At 36.2% G+C, this 22,945-nt stretch overlaps 1 protein-coding gene across 8 annotated transcripts in view; it reads left to right on the top strand.

The window, feature by feature from the left end:
• PIBF1 (progesterone immunomodulatory binding factor 1) overlaps positions 1-22,945 on the top strand; it is a 231,456-nt gene that overhangs the window by 158,908 nt on the left and 49,603 nt on the right. For 4 of the 8 annotated variants that reach the window (XM_027589896.2, XM_027589898.1, XM_027589899.1 and 1 more), the window contains exons 15-16: positions 9,193-9,323; positions 16,493-16,577. In XM_027589896.2, the coding sequence (XP_027445697.1) occupies positions 9,193-9,323; positions 16,493-16,577 (216 nt within the window). The remainder of the gene's footprint in view (positions 1-9,192; positions 9,324-16,492; positions 16,578-22,945) is intronic. The other 4 variants (XR_003519163.1, XR_003519164.1, XR_003519162.1 and 1 more) reach the window with 1 other exon arrangement.

The raw sequence follows: 22,945 nt of genomic DNA, 5'->3' as shown, positions 1-22,945 counted from the left end.
ATTGATTCCTTTTTTTAAGTAAATCTTGTTTTGAACTGTATTGAGTTTCTTTGAACTGTATTGAGTTTCAGATCTATGTGTTAACATTTTTATCACTTAGTTACATAGACTTATTCTTGAGGAACTCCAGTAAACAGCAAGATTTCCTATTGTAGAAACTGTGTCGCTTTTCCCCAAATAAATTTATTTCCTTATTGGCTCTTTACACAGGAGGAACTTATGTAAGAATAATTTATAAAGGTAATGTTATTAAAAAATGTTTTAGTCCATTCTGTGCCATTTAACTCAGCATAAGAAATAAAGTATATTAAGAAAAGGAATTTTGTTAAGTGTTAGGTAGTACTGATACATAATTCAGTCTTTCAGTAAATATTTATTCACTACCAGTGTGTCAGGTGTTGTTCTAGGTTCTTGGGATAATCATTGAATAAGACAGACATGAATTCCTACCCTTTGGAGCTTATATTCTAATCGGGGGAAACAAAGGTTTTTTTCAAGTAAGATATATATTCAATTAGAACTTGATAAGTTTTATGAAAGAAGTGAAGCAGGGAAGAGGATAACAGCCAGTTATCACTGCCTGTAATTCCCAGCCAAATGGACCCACAGAAGGCACAGAGTGAGCACCATGGTTCTTACATCTCCTCTGGAAATGGCCAGAGCAGCAAGGGAAGGGGCATAGAACCCGTAAGTCCCACAGGAGCATGGCACCTCAGTAGAGACAATTAGATAGCTTTAATATGGAAGAAGAGCTATGAAGCATTTTTCTGTGTGGATAACTGGTCACGTTTCTTTAGTGTTTGTGCGTTGTGCACACCCATGCCTTTAGTGCACATTCTTTATTTTGAGGTAGTAGGGGAGAGAAATGCTTAGCTCTTCACATTTTGTGCTACTCTTAACATATTATTGCTTTCTTTTCTGCTACTCTGAGGCAGTAATGAATATTGGCTATTAAGGACATGATTCTGGAGCCAGACTCACTGGGTTAAAATGTCATTTCTGGTAATTACTTGCTGTGTAAACTTGGATAAGTTGTTTAACCTCTCTGTGCCTCAGTACTCTCAGTTGTAAATTATTAAGTTCCAAATAAAATAATTTGCACTGAAATATTTTCCAAGCAAATGAGTGGATTACTTTTAGTTTTTAAAACAGTATGTTTGGGGCACTGGGTGGCGAGATCGGTTAAGCATTTGGCTCAGGTCATGATCTCAGGGTTGTGTGATTGAGCCCTGCGTTGGCTCTGCGCTCAGCACAGAGTCGTCTTGGGATTCTCTCTCTCCCTCTGCCCTTCCTGCTCCTTCTCTCTCTCTCTCTCTCTCTCTTTCTCTCTCGCTCTCTGAAATACATACATACATACATACGTACGTACAACAGAATGTTTTGTAACATTTGGTAGAGAAAAAACAGAAGGTGAAAAAATAGCTTTTGAAAACAGGCAACGACAATCTGAAAAGGCTGGGGTTAGGAGGGCGGGAGGGATGCATGGATAGAGCAACGGGACTCCTACGGTAAACTTTTGCTTATGATATTGTACCTGCGGACACATGTCCTTACCCATTTGTGCAAACCCATAAAATGCACAGCACCAAGAGTGAACCCTCATGTAAACTCTGGACTCTGGGTGACAATGGGGTGTCAGTGTATGTTCGTCAGTTGTCACAAACGCTGATGCTGGGGGAGGTTGTGGGATGGGGGAGCAGGGAGTATATGAGAACCCCCTGTGTTTCCAGTCAGTTTTGCTGTGAACCCAAAAACTGCTGTAACGGAGTCTTAAAAAACAAGATAAGAAAGGGAATGAAATATGAGTACCACGGAGAAGAGAGAGATGAAAAGGAAAAGGAGGGAGAAAATGTCAGGGGCTCCTTTTCTATGAAGGTAACTGTGGCCACCTTTTGCCACTTGTACAATTTGGCAGTCCTTGCAGCTGGTTTTGTTGGTAGCAGGAAAATGCCCCCTGGAAAGTCTCTTGGTCTAATGAGAAGTTAGCTTTTTGACATAGGTGACAATTTACTTTTTTGTAATGTTAAAGAATTTGGGGGATACTGCATTTTCTCTGTGTGTCTTTTTCATGTGGTGCTTCACCCCTTGGGAGTTAGTGTTCTCCTGTATTTTGTGGATGCTCGAGATACAGTGTAACTGGACATAAGGGATAATTAAATTGTTGATCCATGATAAAGTTCCATGGAGAAGACCTAATGTGAGGAGGCTGATTATTGCCATTCTGTCTCTTATTTTTTGAGGTTCTGATGTGGAATTATATAAAGGTTAACCTTTTTATTTTAATGGTAAACATGTATTTATCTACCATATGAATGACCAATTTGTTTTATGGACAAAACATTCACTTTCATTTTTCTAACAGATCTGTGTCTAACCTTGCCAAGTGCTTAAGCCAAGAAGTCTTTGTTATGGTTCATTCTGGAAAAAAACTCAATTACATGAGTTCGGGACAATATACTAGAATTTGTTCTGTAAGCGTGCATTTTGTATGTTCACATACCAGCTCATGTGAGTGTGTGAGTGTGAGTGTGTGTGTGTGTGTTCGTGTACCAAATGCCGGCCACCACTGAAGTAAGGGAAGACAGTGGTTTATCTATAAAGTGTATCCTGTTTACACATCAAACAAATTGTTTAAACTGTTTACCTTACTGGTTTGCCTTGATAACTCATGAATGACTATGTTTTTTTATTTAAGAACTATTAACAACTTACACAGCAACACCCTCCCCACTGCTGTCAGGATTGTTATACAATTGAACCACATTAAAATGAATTTCTCAGGGGCAAGAAATCTAAAACACTTGACCTTGACAGTTCCATTCTCTGACTCTAATCTCCCGTCCTTCCAGCTCTCCCCGTCCTTTCGTTCCTACCAAATCTGTGCTGTATTTGACGCATGGTGTGTTCCGCATTCATAAATTCTTCGTATTTCCCAATCCGTCAAGCCCCTCTTGGCTTCACTTTTCTTCCTACCAACCTTACCAACCATCTGAGCACTCCATTCACTAGCTTGTTGGGTCACTAAGTCACCCATCAGGCTCTTCTTGACATTCCCTACCTTTCGCATATTCCCTTACAATATGAGAGTTACCCTGTAAATGCGGAATGGGAGGAAGGAGAGAGAGAGGGAGAGAAAATTCTTTGGTTTTGTGGTAATGTGCTGAAGATCTCTTGTGGAAACCTGTTACTTTTGCTGCTTGAAAGTATTCCAAATTCATGTTGTTGAACATCAACCAGGCCCTCATTCCTGCTGCCCTGTTTTTATTTTTCTGCATCTGTCCTGTTACCCACTTTCCCCATTGCAGGTCACTTCCACTCCTCAGAACCATCAGTTCCATCATCTGCCATCATCTGTAGCTCTGTCATTATAATTAGGTCATCTAAATTTCTTTTCCTTGAGCCTCTTTCACCCGAGGATTTTTTAGTATCTTCACTTACTCTTTTTCCCCCTTTTGGTCCCGCTTCAAAAAAAAAAAAATGAGAGAGAGAGAAAGAGACTGTGTGTGGGTAGGTCTGTGTGTGGGTGGACATGGGTAACTTTCCAAAAGTCACCCATCTCGGTGTACCTAATCCCTTCTGCTGTCCTCCCTGATCATCCGTTCAGCTATGCCCTTCCTTAGTGATCACCAATGACTTCCTAATTGTCATTATTCTCTTCTCGGTCTCCTGATTTATGGCATGACATTATAGATTTTATAGATAATCTAGAAATTCTGATTTCCCTTTGCTTGACGACACCATTACCCCTCAGATGTCTTCATCTTCTTACAACACTGGCATGTAGGTGTCGCTTGCGTGTCCGCCGCTTCGCTCTGTTCTTACACGTCACTAATGATTCTCAAATGGTGGTGACTATAAGAATCACCAAAGATTCTTGTTTAATATGTAGGCTTCTAGATCCTGCCCTCAGAGATCGTGATTAAGTAGGTCTGGAATGAAACCAATGAATCTGCATTTTTAACTAGCTCTTCTTGTGACTCTAATAAAAGTGATGCATGGCCACACTTTGAAAAAAAATAATACTCTACAGTCCTGTGTGCTCTGTGACTTATGAGTAAATAGGCCATCACATCCATGCTGATTACTCTGAAATATTTAACATTCTACTCAAGAATTTCATCTTGTTATCTATTATTTCTCCTTTTATCTTGTTAATATCTCCTTATTACCATACTTTGATGATCAGGATCAGAGCAGGGCTGATGATCAACTAGCATGCACTTGCTTTTGGTTATTAAAATAAAATATTTGGGGGCGCCTGGGTGGCTTAGTTGGTTGAGCATCCAGCTCTTGGTTTCAGCTCAGGTCAGGATCTTGGGGTCCTGGGATCGAGCCCTGCATCAGATTCCACACTCAATGCAGAGTCTGCTTGTCTCTTTCCCAGCCCATCTGCCCCCACACACACGTGCCTGAGCACATGCTCCCTCTCTTGCTCTCAAATAAATAAATAAAATCTAATATATATATATATTTGCAAGAACCCTGTACACAGCTGTTGTTCTAAGCCCCTGCATATCATTCCTGTCTGTCCTGGTGCCTCTCCTGAAACCCCCTGGATCTCCTCCCCGTCTACCAACAAAGAAGTAATACCTGGGACCACACAGTTTCTCCAGGAACCTGCTCCCATGCAAAACTGGCATCTTAATTAGTTGAATTGTATCAGTTAAATGTCACTCCTCTTAAAGATGATGGTATTATTCACCATGTGAGACACAGGGATAAGAAAGTGGTTTTAGTGGAAAGGATGGTAAGTTCAGGATATAAGATGATTTATGTGTAGTGTTAAATCTACTAAAATAGTTGGATGGAGTGGCCTGCAGCAAGTCCAAGATCACAAGAGCTGTGCTTTCCAGATTTGACTGATAGAATCTAAGACTAGCCCTGAGACATTTTGATTCATTGGGACTGGGGTGGGGCCCAGAAATCACTGTTTTTTAACATTTTCCCCAGTGATCTGATGATTTAACTAGATTTGAGAACTACTCCTATAGATTGAGAACACAGAGAATTGGTACCAAAGTGTTGTTCCATACTGGACCTCAAATAGGCATTTTACATTCCATGGCACAATCAAGAAGATTAGATAACAATATGTGGAATTTCTTCAAAAACTACCACCAGGGGCTCAGTTGGTTAAGCGTCTGCCTAAGGCGTAGGGCATGGACCCAGGGTTCTGGGATCCAGCCCAGCATCGGACTCCCTACTCCTTGGGGAGCCTGCTTCTCCCTCTCCCTCTCCCTGCTGCTCCCCCTGCTTGTGCTCACGCTGTCTCTCTCTCTCTCTGTCAAATAAGTAAATAAAATCTTAAAGAAAAAAAAAACTACCACCAGTACTAGAAAGTATCACTTGTATATATTTTATCCACAGAAACTAATTCAGTGTTAAATTCTGTTCAACAAAATGCATTTTGTCTCTGGCAAGAAAGAGCTCCATTTCCAGGAGTTTCTTTAAAAATAAACCACAAGAAAAAAAATCCCACATTTAGGAAAATCACAACAAAATGTGGTCACCTTTATATATATTTTTTAATTTTAAGAGAAAATATATCATTTTAGATTATCATCCAAAAGTAAGTTAGAATTTGAATCAAAATATGTAATTATGTTTTAATCAGGTCTTACATTTCTCTGAATCATATGTACAATTTATTGAAACAAAGGCAAGATAACAATTCTGTAAAATGTTGTGTCATGGGTTTGCTCCTGAGTCATTTATTACGTATATGATTCTTGAGTCACTAATTACTAAGGCTTTCCTATAAGGAAAAGATTACTAACAATAGGCAAAGTGAGTGATTGTGTAACTTTTTGAACACTAAGTATTATAGTTACAGAAAGGCTTTTTTAAACCGTACTGGAGGAATTAAATTCTGTCAAATTACAATTATTTCAAAAATAGGTATTAGCATCACTTTTCATTGACAGACATGTATTTTCCCTAAGAAATTAAACTTTAGGATTTAAAATCTTACAAGTTTATAAAGAAATACATTTGTAAAACTGACAGCACTTTAGTAGTTCTTATCCAGAGGAGGAGGAGTTTGTAGGTTGTATATTAGAGATACCTTTTGAAACTAAGGCTTTGGGGAAACTTAATTTTGTTTATAATACTAAAACCTAACATGTAATTGCTGTGAGGAAAAAAAATGGAACTAAAATAATTAAGACTAATGACTGCTGTTACACTTTTTAGGCAGTTGAATTTAGATCTGATAAGTTTCAAGCATAGCTCATTCTAGACTACAGCTAACTACAATTTGTAAATGCCCTTAGTGCTTCCCTGACGTTGCACCCCAACCACCACCACCCCCCTCCACCCCCAACTATTCTGCACTTTGAAACACAAAGCAACTTGTCAGTTCAGTTTATTCAGTTAAGGTCAGTTCCGTGAAAACAAAGTCGAGGCAATTGTTTGATTTAATTGACTAGTGAAACTGGTTATACAGGTAAGTAGAACTTAGTTTTATTTTTGTCCGGCTGCATATTTGAATGTTAATAAAATAACTTAGTAAAGTAAGTAATAAGATTCCAGTGACATTGTAATAGATTTAAAAGAATGATTATCAAAGCAAGGAAAAAGGAACTAAAACCCAAACCATAGAAAATATTCATGGTATTTTTTTTTTCTTTATGGCTTTGCTTTTACTGTAATGAATCATGTCCAAAAAATGAAGTCTTCTTTTCTTTCACTGTTCATTGAGGAATTTTCTTTGAGGAATTTTTTCCTGGGCTAATGTAACCAAAGGGAAATTTTCTAATTTAGTTGAATCATTTAAATAACTTTTATAAAGTAGTCTTCAATCTGCAAGCAGATATTCTCTAACAGCTACCTGGTCAAGCACCTTTTGCATTCTCTTTCCTCCTTACACACCTAGATCACATGACTGATCATTTTAACAATGATTGTTTCTGCCTTTGATTCTTTCTGCCTTCCACTCTACCTTCCACTATACCCTTCCTACTGTTCTCTACACCTTCAGCTTCTAGGCTGCTAATCACTCATTTATTTTATGTGAGTAGAAAACCAAAAAATTGCAGTACCAAAATAAACTCTATGTTTAGATCTTAATAAATAAAATATATATAAATCTTGTAAATGTAATTCACCTGAGAAAAAAATATAAATCATTTCTTGTCCCAGAAAGAGCGAGCAAATCTTTAGCCTCCATTGAACTCGTTAGAGACTATGAAGGAAAGAAGAAAAAACATTTAAACATATAAAAGGTTAGAATTTTATTGTCAAAGAACATTTTAAGGTCATAAAGTAGGAATTTTGTAGTATTTTTGTTCTGTGTAATAAAATACTCCCTTCCCCACCCCTCAGTCTTACAATAGGTATCCACCACTTTTGTAGTGATTGTTCAGTTTTTGCATATCCAACTTTAGAATACTTTTTCTGAGAACTCATTTAGGTACCAAAGTATGGGCTTGCTGATACTGACAGTGCTGTGTTTAGTTCTATACTGACGTACATTTTATATTTGCTTAGGAAAAGAGCAAACACAATAAACAAAAAAACTAAGGTTGGTTGAGTACAGAAGTTAGTAAAATCCTTAAGGAGGGTACCTGGGGGGATCAGTCCATTGAGCGTTTGCCTTGGCTCAGGTCATGATTGGGCTCCCTGCTCAGCGGGGAGTCTGCTTCTCCCTCTCCCTCTGCCCTTCTCCCCCGCTCATGCGTGCTCTCTCTCTCTCTCTCTGTCTGTCTCTCAAATAAATGAATAAGATCTTTTTAAAAAATGAACCAAAAGCATAGGCAACAAAACAAAAACTAGGGAGGTTGGACTTCATGAAAATTAAAGACTTTTGTGATTCAGAAGACCCACAGAATGAGAAAAAAATATTTGCAAATCATATGTCTAATAAGGGTTTAATATCCAGAACGTAAAAGAACTACTACAACTCAACAACAAAAAAGCAGACAACCTAATTAAAATATAGGTGAAAGACTTGAATAGATATTTCTCAAAAGAAGATATACAATGGCCAATAGGCACATGAAATAACAGTGTTGGTGAGGATGTGGAGAAAGTAGAATCAAGTGCATTGTTAATAGGCATGTCAAATGATGCAGCCTCTGTGGAAAGCAGTTGCCAGTTCCTCAAAAAGTTAAATAAAGGGGAAAAAATGTAATTTTTTAAGAAGTTAAATATGTAATTACCATATAACCTGGCAGTTTCACTGCACTCCTAGGTAGATACCCAAAGGAACTGAAAGTGGGAACTCAAACAGATATTTATTAATACACCACTATTTGTAGCAACATTAGTTAACAATAGCCAAAAGTGAAAACAACCCAAATATTCATCAACAGGTGAATAAACACACAATGGAATATTATTTAGCCATAGAAAGGAATGAAGTTCTGATACATGGTACAGCATGGATGAACCTTGAAAACATTATATTAATGAACTAAGCAGACACAAAATGACAAATATTCTAAGATTCCCCTTATGTATCTAGAATAGGCAAATTCATAGAGACAGATAGTAGAAAAGAGGTTTCCAGTAGCGGGGGCATTGTGGGGAATGTTTTTACTTAATGGATACTTCTGTTGGGATTGATAAAAATATTCCAGAAATACTAGTGATGGTTACACAACATTGTGAATGTGCTTGATGCCACTGAGTTCTACACTGTAAAATGGTTAAAATGATAAATTTTATGTTATTTATATTTTACCTCTAATTTTTTTAAAAACTTCATTATACATAATGATTTAGCTACAGCTCATCAATTTTACATTTAATAAAGACGGAAGGGTATATGAAGACATGAGAAAAATGCTAAATTGTAATGTCATTATGTTATTTTGAATAGAAATAAAGCTCAGATAAAAGATTTTTATTTTAGCTAAAGGGTATTTATTAAAAGAAGATAAATTTTATGTCACATATCTTTTCAAACCAACAAATGGCAAAACATTTAGGTGACCCATCCCTAAAATTGGTAACAATTCATATTTTATTAAAAATTTTTCTTTCCTATTTATGTATTACTTATTATTATTATTATAAAGAATAGTTATATTGATTAATAATTTTTAAAACCTTCAAAGTTACACAAGAAAAACTTTTCTGAGTAATTCACGTAAGGGGGTTTTGGTGTACTGTGTCTATGCCACAGCATTTTGAATAATCTTGCTTTCTTGTAAAATTTTTTAGATTTTCACGAAATCTGTTTTTCTTTAGCTTAACAGGGCCAATTCTCTGTTAAACCAGACGCAGCAACCTTACAGATACCTCATTGAATCAGTGCGTCAGAGAGATTCTAAGATTGATTCGCTGAAGGACTGTATTATACAACTTGAGAAAGATGTCAGGTAAATCATCTATAAATCTTTTATTTGAATAACAAAGGCAGTGCTATCCATGAATTAAGTGTGTACACTGTGAAGAAAAAACGTACCTAGTGAACATGGTCTTAAATGTAATTTATCTTAGAGAGCCTGGGTCACATGACATTAGGCATCCGCATTCCCCCTTAGGATCAGCGGTCTTGGCCGGGAACGAGCAACGCTGCGCTGGCGGCCAAGCGCCCCACCAACCCGAGGACTGGAGCAGCTGTTCTGTCCTTGTTTCCCGAGAATTCTTTAATAGGTTGGTGCTTGACCAAAGGGAGAAGGGAGAAGAAGAATATAATCAGATGCCATTTGTGGAGTCAAAATGACTTTTTTTTTTTTTTTAAGTGGGTTCCATGCCCATTGTGGAGCCCATCACGGCGGGGCTCAAACTCACGAGCCTGAGATCAAGCCCTGAGCTGAGTTTAAGAGTTGGTCACTTAACCAGTTGAGCCACCCAGCCACCCCCAAAGTGACGGGTTTTTTTTTAAGATTTATTTATTTAGAGAGAGAAGGAGCGTTGGGTGGGGGAAGGTGCAGAGGGAGGATACATCAGGATCATTTAGGGAACTTTGTAGGAAGTATCAGAGACATTTTTTTTTTAATTTATTTCTTTATTTTAGAGAGAGAGCAAGCAGGGGGGAGGAGCAGAGAGAGAGGGAAAGAGAGTCTCAAGCAGTCCCTGCATTGAACGGGGATCCCGAGATCACGACCTGAGCCAAAACCAAGAGTTGGACACTTGACCAGCTAGGCCACCCAGGCACCTCCCCCCAAAAATGGCTTTTTAAACCAACAAAATATACACATTTGCTTATAAGATTCTTTTGAATCTAAAATTGCCAAGCAATTTTTTAGACTTTTCTTCCCCTGACTCTACATGAAGTAACCTATGAATTACCTAAATGTAAATAAATCCCTTTCACTTCCTTAAATTGAAATTGTTTTCTGACATGACGCCTTACATAACCAAAAGACTTGCTCCATTTAATAATCATTGAAGTTATTTACCTGTTCATCTGTGTAATCATTTTAGTCTTTTTAAGTTGAAGTAAAAGAATGATGTTACACAGAAAGATGTTTTAACTCATGGATGGTTGATTAGTTGGCTTAGTTATTACTGGATTTTAAGATTGTTAGAATAATTTAGATAAATTATTAACCAATTCATAAATGTAGAAGCAGAGAATTAGATGGGAATAGAAACTGTTAAATTAAGGAATTGGAAAACAATAAGGAGAATATAGTTATTAAATTCAGATTTCCTAAGGTATATAATCAAAAGTATAAAACTAGCGGGAATTAACTCTAAAGTATGGGTGGGTTTTTTTTTGATGAATCAGAATAATTACCTTCTCTTATCTCAACCCCACCAAAAAATTGGCTCAGGATGATATGATAAAATAATTTTAAATCACACTTATGCTTTAAAATGTTAATATAAATAATAATTTAGTTCTGGATTAATTTTAAAGGTAAAAATTATATTTTGAATATATATAACCTACATTAATTAAACTTATTAAATAATAAACCAAATTAAGAAATTATTAATTAAAATAAGTCAGTGAATCAATTAAGCCATTCTTCTGTAAATAGCTGTTGGGGGCAATAGAAATTATGTTTTATCACTCACTGGGCACTTGATTATCTTAAGGAAATTGAGGGAAGAACCCTAAATATAAATTTTTCTTCCTGTATTATATATTTCTTCCTATATTATATTTGAAATTTTGTATAGAATCTCCTTTTACCTTTTTAATCTTGGAGCAGGAACATAAAAGGCCTGTGGAAAAATTACCTTTCACAGTTACCTTCAAATAAATTTATTTGAGTTATTTATTTTACTAAAAATTAATAGCTGAAAAGATTTAATATAGAGAAAAATAATAGCTGTAAGAGGAAACTATTAAGATGGACAAGTTCAGCCCTAAAGAAATTAAGCACCTTGTTATCTAAGAACGTACAGCTTTGTGGTAGGGTCAAAATTTGAATCCAGATCTGTCTGCTTTCTAATTCTGTACTCTTAAACATTATGTTATACTGCCTCCCTATGTTCTAGTCTGAATAAGGGATAATTTTTCATTAACTAATATAATTAAGGAAGAGAAGTAAAAAAAAAATAATGTAGAAGAGTGGTTAAAAGTGGAGCTTTAATGAATTGATAATTGTTGAAGCTAGGTGATAGATACTTAGGGTTTGTTACATTTTCTTTCTTCTTTCGAAATAATCCAAATAAAGTTGTCTTTAAAAAACAAATTTTAAAAGGGAGTACAGGCTCTGTAGGTAGGTTGCATGGGTTTAAAGCATGCAACCCCATGACTTACTCAAAACAAAACTTAGTTTTGAATTGGAGCCGGTCAGTTAAACTCTCTAAACCTCCATTGTCCAATAGAACTTTCTGTAATGGTAAAAATACTCTGTTTCTGCACTGTCCAGTATGGTAGCCACTACCCATATGAGGAACTACATTTTTTATTTTAATTAATTTTAACTGCCACCTGTGGCCAGTTAATGGCTATGTTATTGGACAGTATAGCCAGTTTTCTTATCTGTGAAATGAGAGTAGTACTCTAGTAACTAGCAACACCTAATTCATATAGTTATTCTGAGGATTAAAGGATATAATCTTTGTAATATATATATATACCACTGTTCCTACACATTATGAATACTGGGTAAATTTTTGCTATTATTAGCATATCTTACATGAAACAAATTTTTATGTTGAAAATTACCTTAAAAATGAGAAATAACATTTCTCAAAATATTTTGAATTTGACAAAAATTAGGACTCCCTTAATAACAGCATCATCATAAAAACTATGTCAATTATGAAATTAACTATAAAAAATATTTTTATGCTAAAATCTGAGTCCTTTAAAGCTATGTTTCATGAATTTACTGTATAAATATTGTAATAGATTCTGAACTAGTATTTCACAGGATATGAAACCTTGCTCTTAATTGAAACAACTACCTTCGAACATGAAAAATTAAGGTGCTTTCAGTAGTTTAATTATGGCCTTTGAGATGCTGTTGAATGTACCCTCATGACATGAATGAAATACCATAAAAAACAGCCCAGTCGACAAGTCAGATCCAGCAGTCTGTCTGCCATCACTCTTACTTGGAGCCGATGACATTTCAAATGTAGAGGAATTATCCTGGGCTTTGAATACGTATCAGCCTGGTTTCTTTTGTCATGGTAGATGTGCCTGTAAAATACAGATACTGATGTGAATACCAAGGGTTAGATGTGAAAATTAAATGAAATAACGTATATAAAGCTTCTGGCACATGGGAGAAACTCAGTAAATAGTACTTCCCTTCCTTCTGTCCTTCATTAATTTGAAATTTAAACATCAAATGTCCCATTCAAAACAATTAACAAGTGAGTATACCTTAAAAAGGCCTATCCTTTTTGCTAGGTGTTGATTTTAATTGAAAGGAATATTTACATGAATTGATTACTTTTTAAATTGAAGTATAGTTGACATGCCATATTATATTAATTTCAGGTGTGCAGCATAGGGTTTAAACATTTATATGTATTACAAAATGCTCACCATGGTGTGGTTACCATCTGTCACCATACAAACTTATTACAATATTATTGACTGTATTCCCCATGCTGTACTTTTCATCCCCATGACTTACTTATCTTATAGCTGGAAGTTTTTACCGCTTAATCCCCTTCACGTATCTCTGGCACCTACCATTTCTCTGTATTTATGAGTCTTTCTGTTTTGTTTTGTTTGTTCGTTTGTTTTGTTTTGTAGATTCCACGTGAAAGTGAAATCCTGCAGTGTTTGTCCTTCTCTATCTTACTTATTTCATTTAGTATAATACCTCTAGGTCCATCCATGTTATTTATAGCAGACTAATATTCCCGTGTGTGTGTGTGTGTGTGTGTGTGTGTGTGTGTGTGTGTACACACTTGGTTTGATGTAGTTCTAATTATTTATGTCTGTTTTAGCTGCCCTTACCTGAGGAGACAGATCCAAAAAAATAATCGCTAAGACCGATGTCCAAGAGTTTATTGCCTATGTTTTCTTTTAGGAGTTTTATGGTTTCAGTTAAATGGTTACTTTTTTAGATTTTTTTTTTTTTTGAGAGAGAGAATGAGATAGCATGAGAGGGGGGAGGGTCAGAGGGAGAAGCAGACTCCCTGCTGAGCAGGGAGCCCAATGCGGGACTCGATCCCGGGACTCCAGGATCATGACCTGAGCCGAAGGCAGTCGCTTAACCAACTGAGCCACCCAGGTGCCCCTAAATGGTTACCTTTTTAAGTATGTCTCTAGCTTATACAATGAAAGCTCTCTAAGGAACTGAATAATTTTATCATTTTCTTAGAAAATAAAACAATACCACTATAGCAACCCCCACTTGAAAATTTAGCTATTTATATTCAATGTCTAGAAAGGTTAGAGTAAATATGTACAAAATGAAATCATTATAAACACATTAAAAGCTAGCATTTTGAGATATCACTATTAACCACTTTAAATTCCCCTATCATTAAAGTAATAATCCATTCTAGAGGTAGTACTGTTAAACTCTCCTCTACCAAGCCACAAGAGACAGTCTGGGTTATATAGTTTGATCTATGGCCCAGAACTGAAGGAAGCACAGAAAGAGAATAATTAGCATAAATTTCCTTTCCCCATTGTCAGTTCTTAGTTTATTCTTAACTAGTAGTTTAAGAAGAAAAGACTACTTAGCCTTGTAAGGCTAAGCCAGGGTATATTGATCCAGGAAGTTAAAGAACAGTATATCAGGAATATGTTTTCATATAGCAGGTGACACAGAGCCATAAACATGAATTTCTGAGTAATAATTAACAGTGAATTGAACAGTTATGGGTGTAATATACCATTCAAGATAGATATGCTTATAAGGAGATTTGTTTTGTAGTTGCTTTATGAGTCACGCATGGAAGCTTTGTATTTTTAAAGGTAAATTTCCACTGTTATGAAATGTGTCTTATGGAGACTAAACTTCAATTGAGTAATTACCTACATACTGGAAGAACACAGAGTATAAAAATCATCATATGCAGTTTTAGAGACCCATGTGTTGAAGATGGTCTCCCTTGTGGTTTAAGAGTATATTATAGAGAAGGCTGAGACTTTGAAAATATATACCCAAGTGTTGTCTGAGGAGCCTGTACTGTTTGTGATAAATGCACGTCTTGCAGATAGAACAGAGTTGCTCTGTGAACCAGTTTTATCTACCCACCTTTTATTCTATATTATACTATTATTTTTGCTATTTGAATATGGAATACTTCCTTCATTCCGGAAAAAATTAAGCACCTACATATAAAACATTTCTAACGAATTACCCAGTCAAAATCCTTTATTACATCAACATTCCATTCCTATTGCATACATTTTATTTAAGGGCCTGTTGGTATTTGAGAGTATGTGTGTGTGTACATGTGTATACTTCCCGTGGGTGTATGTTTACATAGTGTGTGTCTAAAACATGTATATGAACATTAACATGTATACATGCATGTGAACATTAACACATTTCTGTTCCTCGAAAAATCCTATTCCTGTGTTACTGGATGTTTATTTTAATTTTAAAAAATATTTCATCTTCAAGGTGATTCTAGCTAAAGATAGATTCGAATTTTACAGTTACAGAAACATCTGATCTTTACCATGCTTTGGAGAACTCTGGCAGAATCTGACACTCAGTTACCTTTATATCATTTAGTTCTTTTCAACTCCAAGGCTCATTAGGATCTCTGATGCCTAATTCTGAAGGTCAGTCTGTTTTGCTGCTGAGCGGCTAACCTGTATGGCATTTAATTACTGTTTTTCTGGGATACCTGTTTTTCATCTAAATTAGTAATACCATATGGCATTTATGTTGTGTTTTATATGTTCGATTCTCATTCATTAGGTAATTCATATATCCCTTTGACATACATGAGTATTGTTTTACACTTTTACAGATGTGAAAACTGGGGCTTAGTAGGGTGGTGTGTGTTGTGCTCTATACCACACACTTGAGTCAATGTCACAGTTGGAAACAGAAGTCAGAATTGCATCTTGTTTTTCTCTCAGAGGACAAACTATGGTGCTTCCTTGGGGAAGTTCATTTACTAGGAAAAAGGGGAATGTGAGTTGTTTCCTCTTAAGTCCTTGGAATTACCTGTTCTTTCAGAATACCTACTACTATTCCTTGAATATTGAAAAAACTTCTGTCTGATGTTTTTAAAATTGGTGGCTTTCCATTTTCTTAAAGGATAATTGAAAACATCTTACCTATTCAGCAAAACAGTCCTCACTAATTTTACCTTCACAGATTTTGTTTTGATATTTATGGAATTATGTTGTTTTAATTCATTGTTGCTTTTCTTAATTCATGATGTGGTGCTGAGTAGATTCATTCCAGTGGTTTTCAAAGAGTATCTCACTTAATGGTTCTAATTAATTTTTATATGTTGAATAATAAAACTCCAGACAATACAAAACAGGCCTCAAATATTTATCTCTTAAAACCTTAATATGTTCTTCCATTTAGACTTCTCACCCTTTCCTGTCAGAAAATAGGTCCTGTCAAAGGGCAAATTCACAATGCAGACTTAGAAATTAAAGACTGAACTAAGAATTTGGAGGCAAAAATTGTTTGCCCAAGTTTATCACAGACTGAATATCTGATTCATTTATCTAACTTAATTATATACCTGGTAATTTAGGACATGGTAAATTATAAAATGCTACTTTTAGTTTTAAGGATAAATGTTTTAATTTGACTTCAGGTGTCTTGAGTTTTAATATTTTGCCCAAACATGCTTTTTATCTTTTATATAAATCCCACTTCATCTTTTTTACATTTCAGGAGTAAATAGTCATCTTTAAAACACTAATTTTTATGCCCCTACTAGGCAGGAAAGGATTCTCAGAACACATCTCATTTGCACTGTCAAATGATTATTAAAAGAAAAAGTCTTCTTAGAAAATAGTTAGCTGTTGATTATATCAAACATTACAGTGACTGGTCTGATATCCTTATGGACTATAAATTTAATTTCTCTTTAATTCAAAGAGATTTGTCAGATTAGTCTTTTGCTATATACTATTTGTTAATTAAATTTACACCAATATGATGACTTTAGAACTTGATTTTTTTTCCAGCAATTTAAATAAAGAAAAGTCAGCTTTACTACAGATGAAGAATCAAATGGCATTAGATTTAGAACAACTTCTAAATCATCGTGAGGTACTTTTTCCATTTTGTCATAATTTTTACTTTAAGCTTTTTCAAAGTCCATGTTGCATTAAGATTACTGGATCCCAGTCATCCGTGTGCATTAATGACTTCTCATATTTGCATCTGACTGTGATCTGGTCCTTTATATTGAATGTGTGATACACTTTATTATTCTTTATGAATTAATTCATACTTTATTCTTTGTGTTAATTCTTATTCCTGGAATGCCCCTTCTTGTTGACGCCTTATTGCCTTGTTCAGTCTCTGTCATTGAATTTCCACATTATTTAATAATGATTTGTTTTACCTCTTTATCTCACTAGACAGTAAATTTCTTTAGTGTATCTCTGTCTTAATTCATCATTGTATTGCCCGTATGCTCCATGTATGCCTAGAGTCCATAAAGTATTTTTTGTTGCTGTTCCTCTCAAAAATCTTTCAGAGCTAATATAAAATTCCTCATTTTATAAAAGGAGAAATGAGTTTCAAGTGGCTTGTGTAAAGCCAGTTAGTAACTAAGAGATAACCCCATTTTTCTTATTTTTTGAGGCAGACTTACTGAAATACAACATACGTACAGTAAAATTCATGCGCTGTTTAGCAAACATTTCTGATTTTTGACCTACACACCCAGTTTGTAACCATCACCACAGTCAATATATAAAATAGTTTCATCACTTCAGAAAATTCCTTCATGCCCCTTTTATATTGACCCTTTTCCTCAACTCCAGTCCTAGCAACCACTGATCTGTTTTCTATCCCTGTAGTTCTGTCTTTTCCAACAAAACGTATTACATTTTCCCAGAATGTTGTATAAATGAAATTACCAGTCTTTGAGACCAGTTTTTTTCACTTACCATAAAAAAGATTCACCCAGGGGGGGTGGGGGGATGGGTTAGCCTGGTGATGGGTATTAAAGAGGCCACATTCTGCGTGGAGCACTGGGTGTTATGCACAAACAATGAATCATGGAACACTACATCAAAAACTAAGGATGTGTAATGTATGGTGATTAACATAACAATAAAAATTATATAAAAATAAAAAAGATTCACCCATGTTGTTGCAAATATTAGTCATTTATTCCATTTTGTTGCTGAGGAATATTCTATTGTATGGATGTACCAGAGTTTGTTAATCCATTCACCAGTTGATGGACATTTGAGTTGTTTCCATTTGGGGGCCTCTATAAGTAATAAAGCTGCTGTAAATGATTTGTATACATGTTTTGGTGTAAATGTAAGTTTCCTTTTCTCTTGGTAAATACCCCAGGAGCAGGATTTCTGGGTCCTATGGGGAGTGTATGTTTAACTTGATAAGACACTACCAAACTCTTTTCCAAAGTGACTGTACCTTTTGCATTCCCATCAGCAATGAATGATTGTTCCAGTTGCTCTGCATCCTCACCCACAGTTGGTACTGTGAAGCCTAGTTTTTTAATCCAGTGCATTTTTCCACTGAACTATCAGTGCCTTGTCTTGGCCATGTTTTTACCATTTTGTTATCCTAACAGAGAAAGAAATACAGAGAAAAAACAGATCATTGGTTCATGAGTATCCTGAAGACATTGTTTCCTAGTCGGGGAAAGATATATCAGGTATTTGGGAAGAAATTATTGGAAGGATATTATTGAGAGAGATGAACTGGGGAATATTCCTGGAAGCAGTTCAAAGGTGCATATCCTAGAAATGGTGTCAAGGGAATTGCAGGGTTGTCTCTGTCTTAGAAATGCCCTTTGAAGTAGGTTTTCTTAAAGGTGTATTTTATTTGACAGGCGAAAGGGATAAGAAGGTGTCCCTGGACTAGATTTCAGAGATGACTTTTGCGTAGATAACTAGATCTAACAACAGGTTATATAGACTTGGAAGAGCTTCTGTGAAGATATTTTATTCTTTTTCTCTGACTTCCAGGCCTTATCTGTTCCCTTTTGTGTCCTAAGATTCTGCCCTCAAGTAATTGTTTCTTCACTGTGGAAGCCTGATTCATTCACTATGTGGATTTTCACAAATGTTTTAAAACTTGAATATTTAAGAAATAGTAACTACAGGGTTGCCTGGGTGGCTCATTCAGCCAAGCATCTGACTCGATTTCTGCTCAGGTCATGATCTCAGGATATGAGATTGAGCCCTGCCTTGGGCTCCATGCTAGGCATGGAGCCTGCTTAAGATTTTCTTTCTCCCTCTGCCTCTCCCCCCTCCCCCGCCCACCACTTGCAGGCATACTCACGCATACTCTCTCAAAAACAAGAAAGGAAGGGAGTGAGGGAGTGAGGGAGGGAGGAAGGAAGAAATAGTAATTGCAGATGTCCATTCAGGCATACCAACTTTTTTTTCACAAAGCTGCATAACAAGTATTTTTTTGGAAGGGCAATTCTCATTTGTTTTTAGAAGATTATGCTAGACTCTGAAAAATATATGAGCAACTTTATATATTTTGTACATCATGCTTGGAATCACATTATTCATGAGTCCAAATAAAAACTAAAAGTTCTACTTAGTGGGTTGAAAATTATGTGAGTTTAGAAGGAAATATGTTTAAACATAGAAGTTAAGTACTAGCAAGATGAAACTGCAATGTGGCATCAATGAAATTTGCATGGATGCATATCTAATTATCAGGTAATTTTCATGCATTTGATAGTATCTTTATTTTGACAATTATATTTTAATAATCCAACATTGTGATTTTTCTTAATGCCATACATCAAAAGAAAAGGAGCTTTTTTCTTTTCAAAGCAAAATAAAAATTAAAGTTTAATAAAACAAACGTGATACAAATTTTTCATCTTTTTCCAAGAAACAGTTTAATTCCAACTTGTATAGAGCATGCAGATACAGAAGCAAGTGTAAACTGCTTATATGGAAAGAGAATGGTAGGTGACCCAGGGCAGTGCTTGACTATTCACTTAAATATTTACCTGATGAAACAGAGAGTCGGGGCACCTGAGTGAGCTCAGTCCGTTAAGCATCTGTCTTTGGGCTCAGGTCATGATCTCAGGGTTCTGGGATTGAGCCCTGCTTTGGGCTGCGCGCTCAGCGGGGAGTCTTCTTCTTCCTCTCCCTCTGCCCCTCCCCCTGCTCGTGCTCCCTCCCTTTCTCTCTCTCTCTCTCTCTCAAATAAATAAAATCTTTAAAAAAAGAAGAAGAAGAAACAGAGTCTGCAGGATTGATATATTCGTTTTAAGGCTATGAGAGTCAAGTTCTTAAAATAGCCAATAAATAACAGTTGGATAAGAATACCTCTGATAAATAAAATTTTTTGAAAGTGAAAATCAGGGTTAAGACTAAGGTGAGGCCAGCAAGGCCCTAGGGCACAAAATGTAGGAGAGGCCCATTCCCAGAGTCATGCACAGTGCACATGAGAGCTTGCCCCACACTAGGCAGGACCCTGGGAAAATTGTCTAATATGAGTCACTGCTTTAATCAGCTAAATTTTCTGAGTTTAAATCCACATGTGATCAAATGCACATTTTAAATTTTTCATTGTCTTTTTTACACTGGACACCTCTAGCTCTAACTTTTTAAGCAGTGTCATTTAGTTCCAATAAGACTTTAGACGGTCGTGTAATATAAAATGAGATCATCCACTCATTTACAGTAGGCAAGTATGTGTTAGATGAAGAAAGAAAACAGATGAGATAATTCTAGGTTGACAGTTCTAGGACATTGGGGCATGGCCATAAAGGGTTTTATTTTCTATATTAGTGTTAGATCAAAATGATTCACTTTAAAAGTAGCTAAGTTAAATATCACAGAATTAAATCTCATTGTCCCCACTTTTACAGATGAAACTGAGGCTGATAAGAGTTACGGACCTGAACCATGATTACCTACTTACTGTCAAAACTAAAAGCAAATACTTTTTTTTCCTGAAACAAAAGTTTATGATCTTTTTCCTTAGTCCCATTTAGACAAAAATCTCACGATGAATTACTGCTTGCATTAGTTCCAGGAAAGTTTTTGCCTCTGTAGATGAAGTTATATTCTTTCTTTTTGTCAGAAAGTGAAAACTGTGTAATTTAATGTGTTTCCTTTTTGTCTTAGGTGCCAAAAAACTCAGAGCTGAATATCTTATCCAGGTGTTATGATCTCTTTTTTTCCTCTTTCACTTTTGATGCCTCCGAATAACTTTTTCAGTTTCCTTTAAGTGGGTTGTGATCTTTTTTACCCTTAAATGTTTTCACTTGTGCTAACACATCTTAGGTATAAAAATATAAAATAATATAAATCTTAAATAATGAGAAAAAAGAGGTAAAGGCAAAGAGCAACTGATAGGATCTCATTCTTGGAGAAGGGTAGCAGGGCTTCAAGTTCAACATTCAGTTGAGTATAAGAAATGTAATTCCTTAGAATGTTAGAATGAGCAGGGAGCCCGATGTGGGGCTCGATCCCAGGACCCTGGGATCATGACCTGAGCCGAAGGCAGACACTTAATGACTGAGCCACCCAGGCGCCCCTAGAATATCTTCTTTCTTGTTGAGTGTACTTCTCAGGAATCGTTTCTTAAGTGGCTTTCATTTTTCATCCATTTTTACCCACTCATCTTTGCTTTTTAAAATAAGATTTGCTGACTTGGAAATTCTCATTCTGCTTTTCTGAGTATATATTTCATCATGTGCCCTCAGAATATAAGTTTTCAAGGGTAGGAAAAGCATCTTTAATAAGCCAAATGTCTACTAGAATACTGTGCATAATTTTAAGAAGCTGATGTAAAACCCCTTTGTGATTTCTTCTGTAACTGTATTAAGGGTAGTGGTTAGAACCCCGATTAGGAAGCTTTTCCAGTATTTCAGTGAGTTATGAGGGTGTCTAGAACCAGACTGGCGATGATGGTGTCCAACAAGAATGGACTAATTTGAAAGCTATTTAGAAAGCAGAATCATGGGGCGCCTGGGTGGCTCAGTCGTTAAGTATCTGCCTTCAGCTCAGGCCATGATCTCAGGGTCCTGGGATCGAGCCCCACGTCAGGCTCTCTGCTCGGTGGGGAGCCTGCTTCTCCCTCTGCCTCTGTGCTCTCTCTCGCTCTTTCTCAAATAAATAAATAAATAAATCCAAAAAAGAAACAGAAAAGAAAGAAAGCAGAATCATAGGGTTTGGTGATTGGATCCAGGAAATGTTGAAGAGAGGAGGTATGAGAATTGATGCCCAAGGTTTTGGCTTTTGTCCTGGGTTTATGGTGGTGCCACAAAACACATGGGAGAAATAGATTTGGAGAAGAAAAGCTCAAGGAAATACCTAAGTGGATATGTCCAGTAAAGATGGTGCTTTATATGGAAGGGTTTAAATGACCTGGTAAATGAACTACATAGAATGAGAGCAGAAAAAGGCCTAGGCCAGAATCTTGAAGAGCACCAACATTTAAGGGATGGGCAGAGGAAAAAGAGTTTACACAAGTTAGAAGGCGGGGTAACCAGAGAAATGACAGGAACATCAGAAAGAGAGTAGAATCTGACCAGTGACAATGGGCTGTCAAGGGGCCAAATCAAACAAAGATGAAAAGAAAGCATCGATTGAATTTAACAAAATGGTACATCAGTTTCAGTGGAGCCAAAAAGCAGACTGCAGTGAATTGATGAATGAGCAGAAGTTGAAAAATGGTCGTAGGAAAAATAGACAACCATTAAGATATTTAAATCAGAGAATATAGGATGATGGGGGTGGAGGGGCATGAGGTCAAGGGCTTTTACCTCTCACAGCCAGAAAGTATCCAGTTTAAATGGTGATGGGAAGGAGCCAGGTAGAGAGAGACATTGTAGGTACAAACAAGAGAATCAGTTGAGCAAAGTGTTGGGGAAGAAGGAGATCCAGAGCACAAGTGATGGGATTCAACTTTAGACAGGAGGGGCACCTTTTCTATTTTGAAGATAGAAATAAAGATTATGTAAAGATAAAAATGAGTTTGTGGGTTTGGTGGTAAGAATATAGGCAGTTCCCATCCAATGGCTGTGCTCTAATGGCAGGAGATTTGCTAGCGTCAGAATTTTGAGGAAAATAGAATTTTCAAATAGCTACACAGTAAATGAGCAATATGTATTATGGAAACACCAAATAATTGCCAAGTTGAAACACCATGTGTTTATAGTAGTACCATTCTGCGCAATTTTTCTCTCATAGCGTTCAGCATGGTAGGTATAAACATGGAGAAGATGGACAATGGGATTGGTCCAGAATTACATTCTACCTTCTAGTGTACATGCGTATATATGTGTTCAGATCTCTTGTTAGAATTGTAAGGTAAGGTTGGAATTACCTTTATATTCTTTATGTCACCTACATTTTAAACTACTGTGGAAAAAGCCAAAGTCAGACAAGATATGAGTTCCTATCACAGCTCTACCACTTGATAGCTGTGGATTCTTGTGACAGTAATTTAACCCC

Source organism: Zalophus californianus, chromosome 3 (assembly GCF_009762305.2).
Source record: "Zalophus californianus isolate mZalCal1 chromosome 3, mZalCal1.pri.v2, whole genome shotgun sequence".
Taxonomy (NCBI): domain Eukaryota; kingdom Metazoa; phylum Chordata; class Mammalia; order Carnivora; family Otariidae; genus Zalophus; species Zalophus californianus.
Note: the sequence above shows the minus strand (reverse complement) of the source record. Positions and strands in the feature narration are given on the sequence as shown.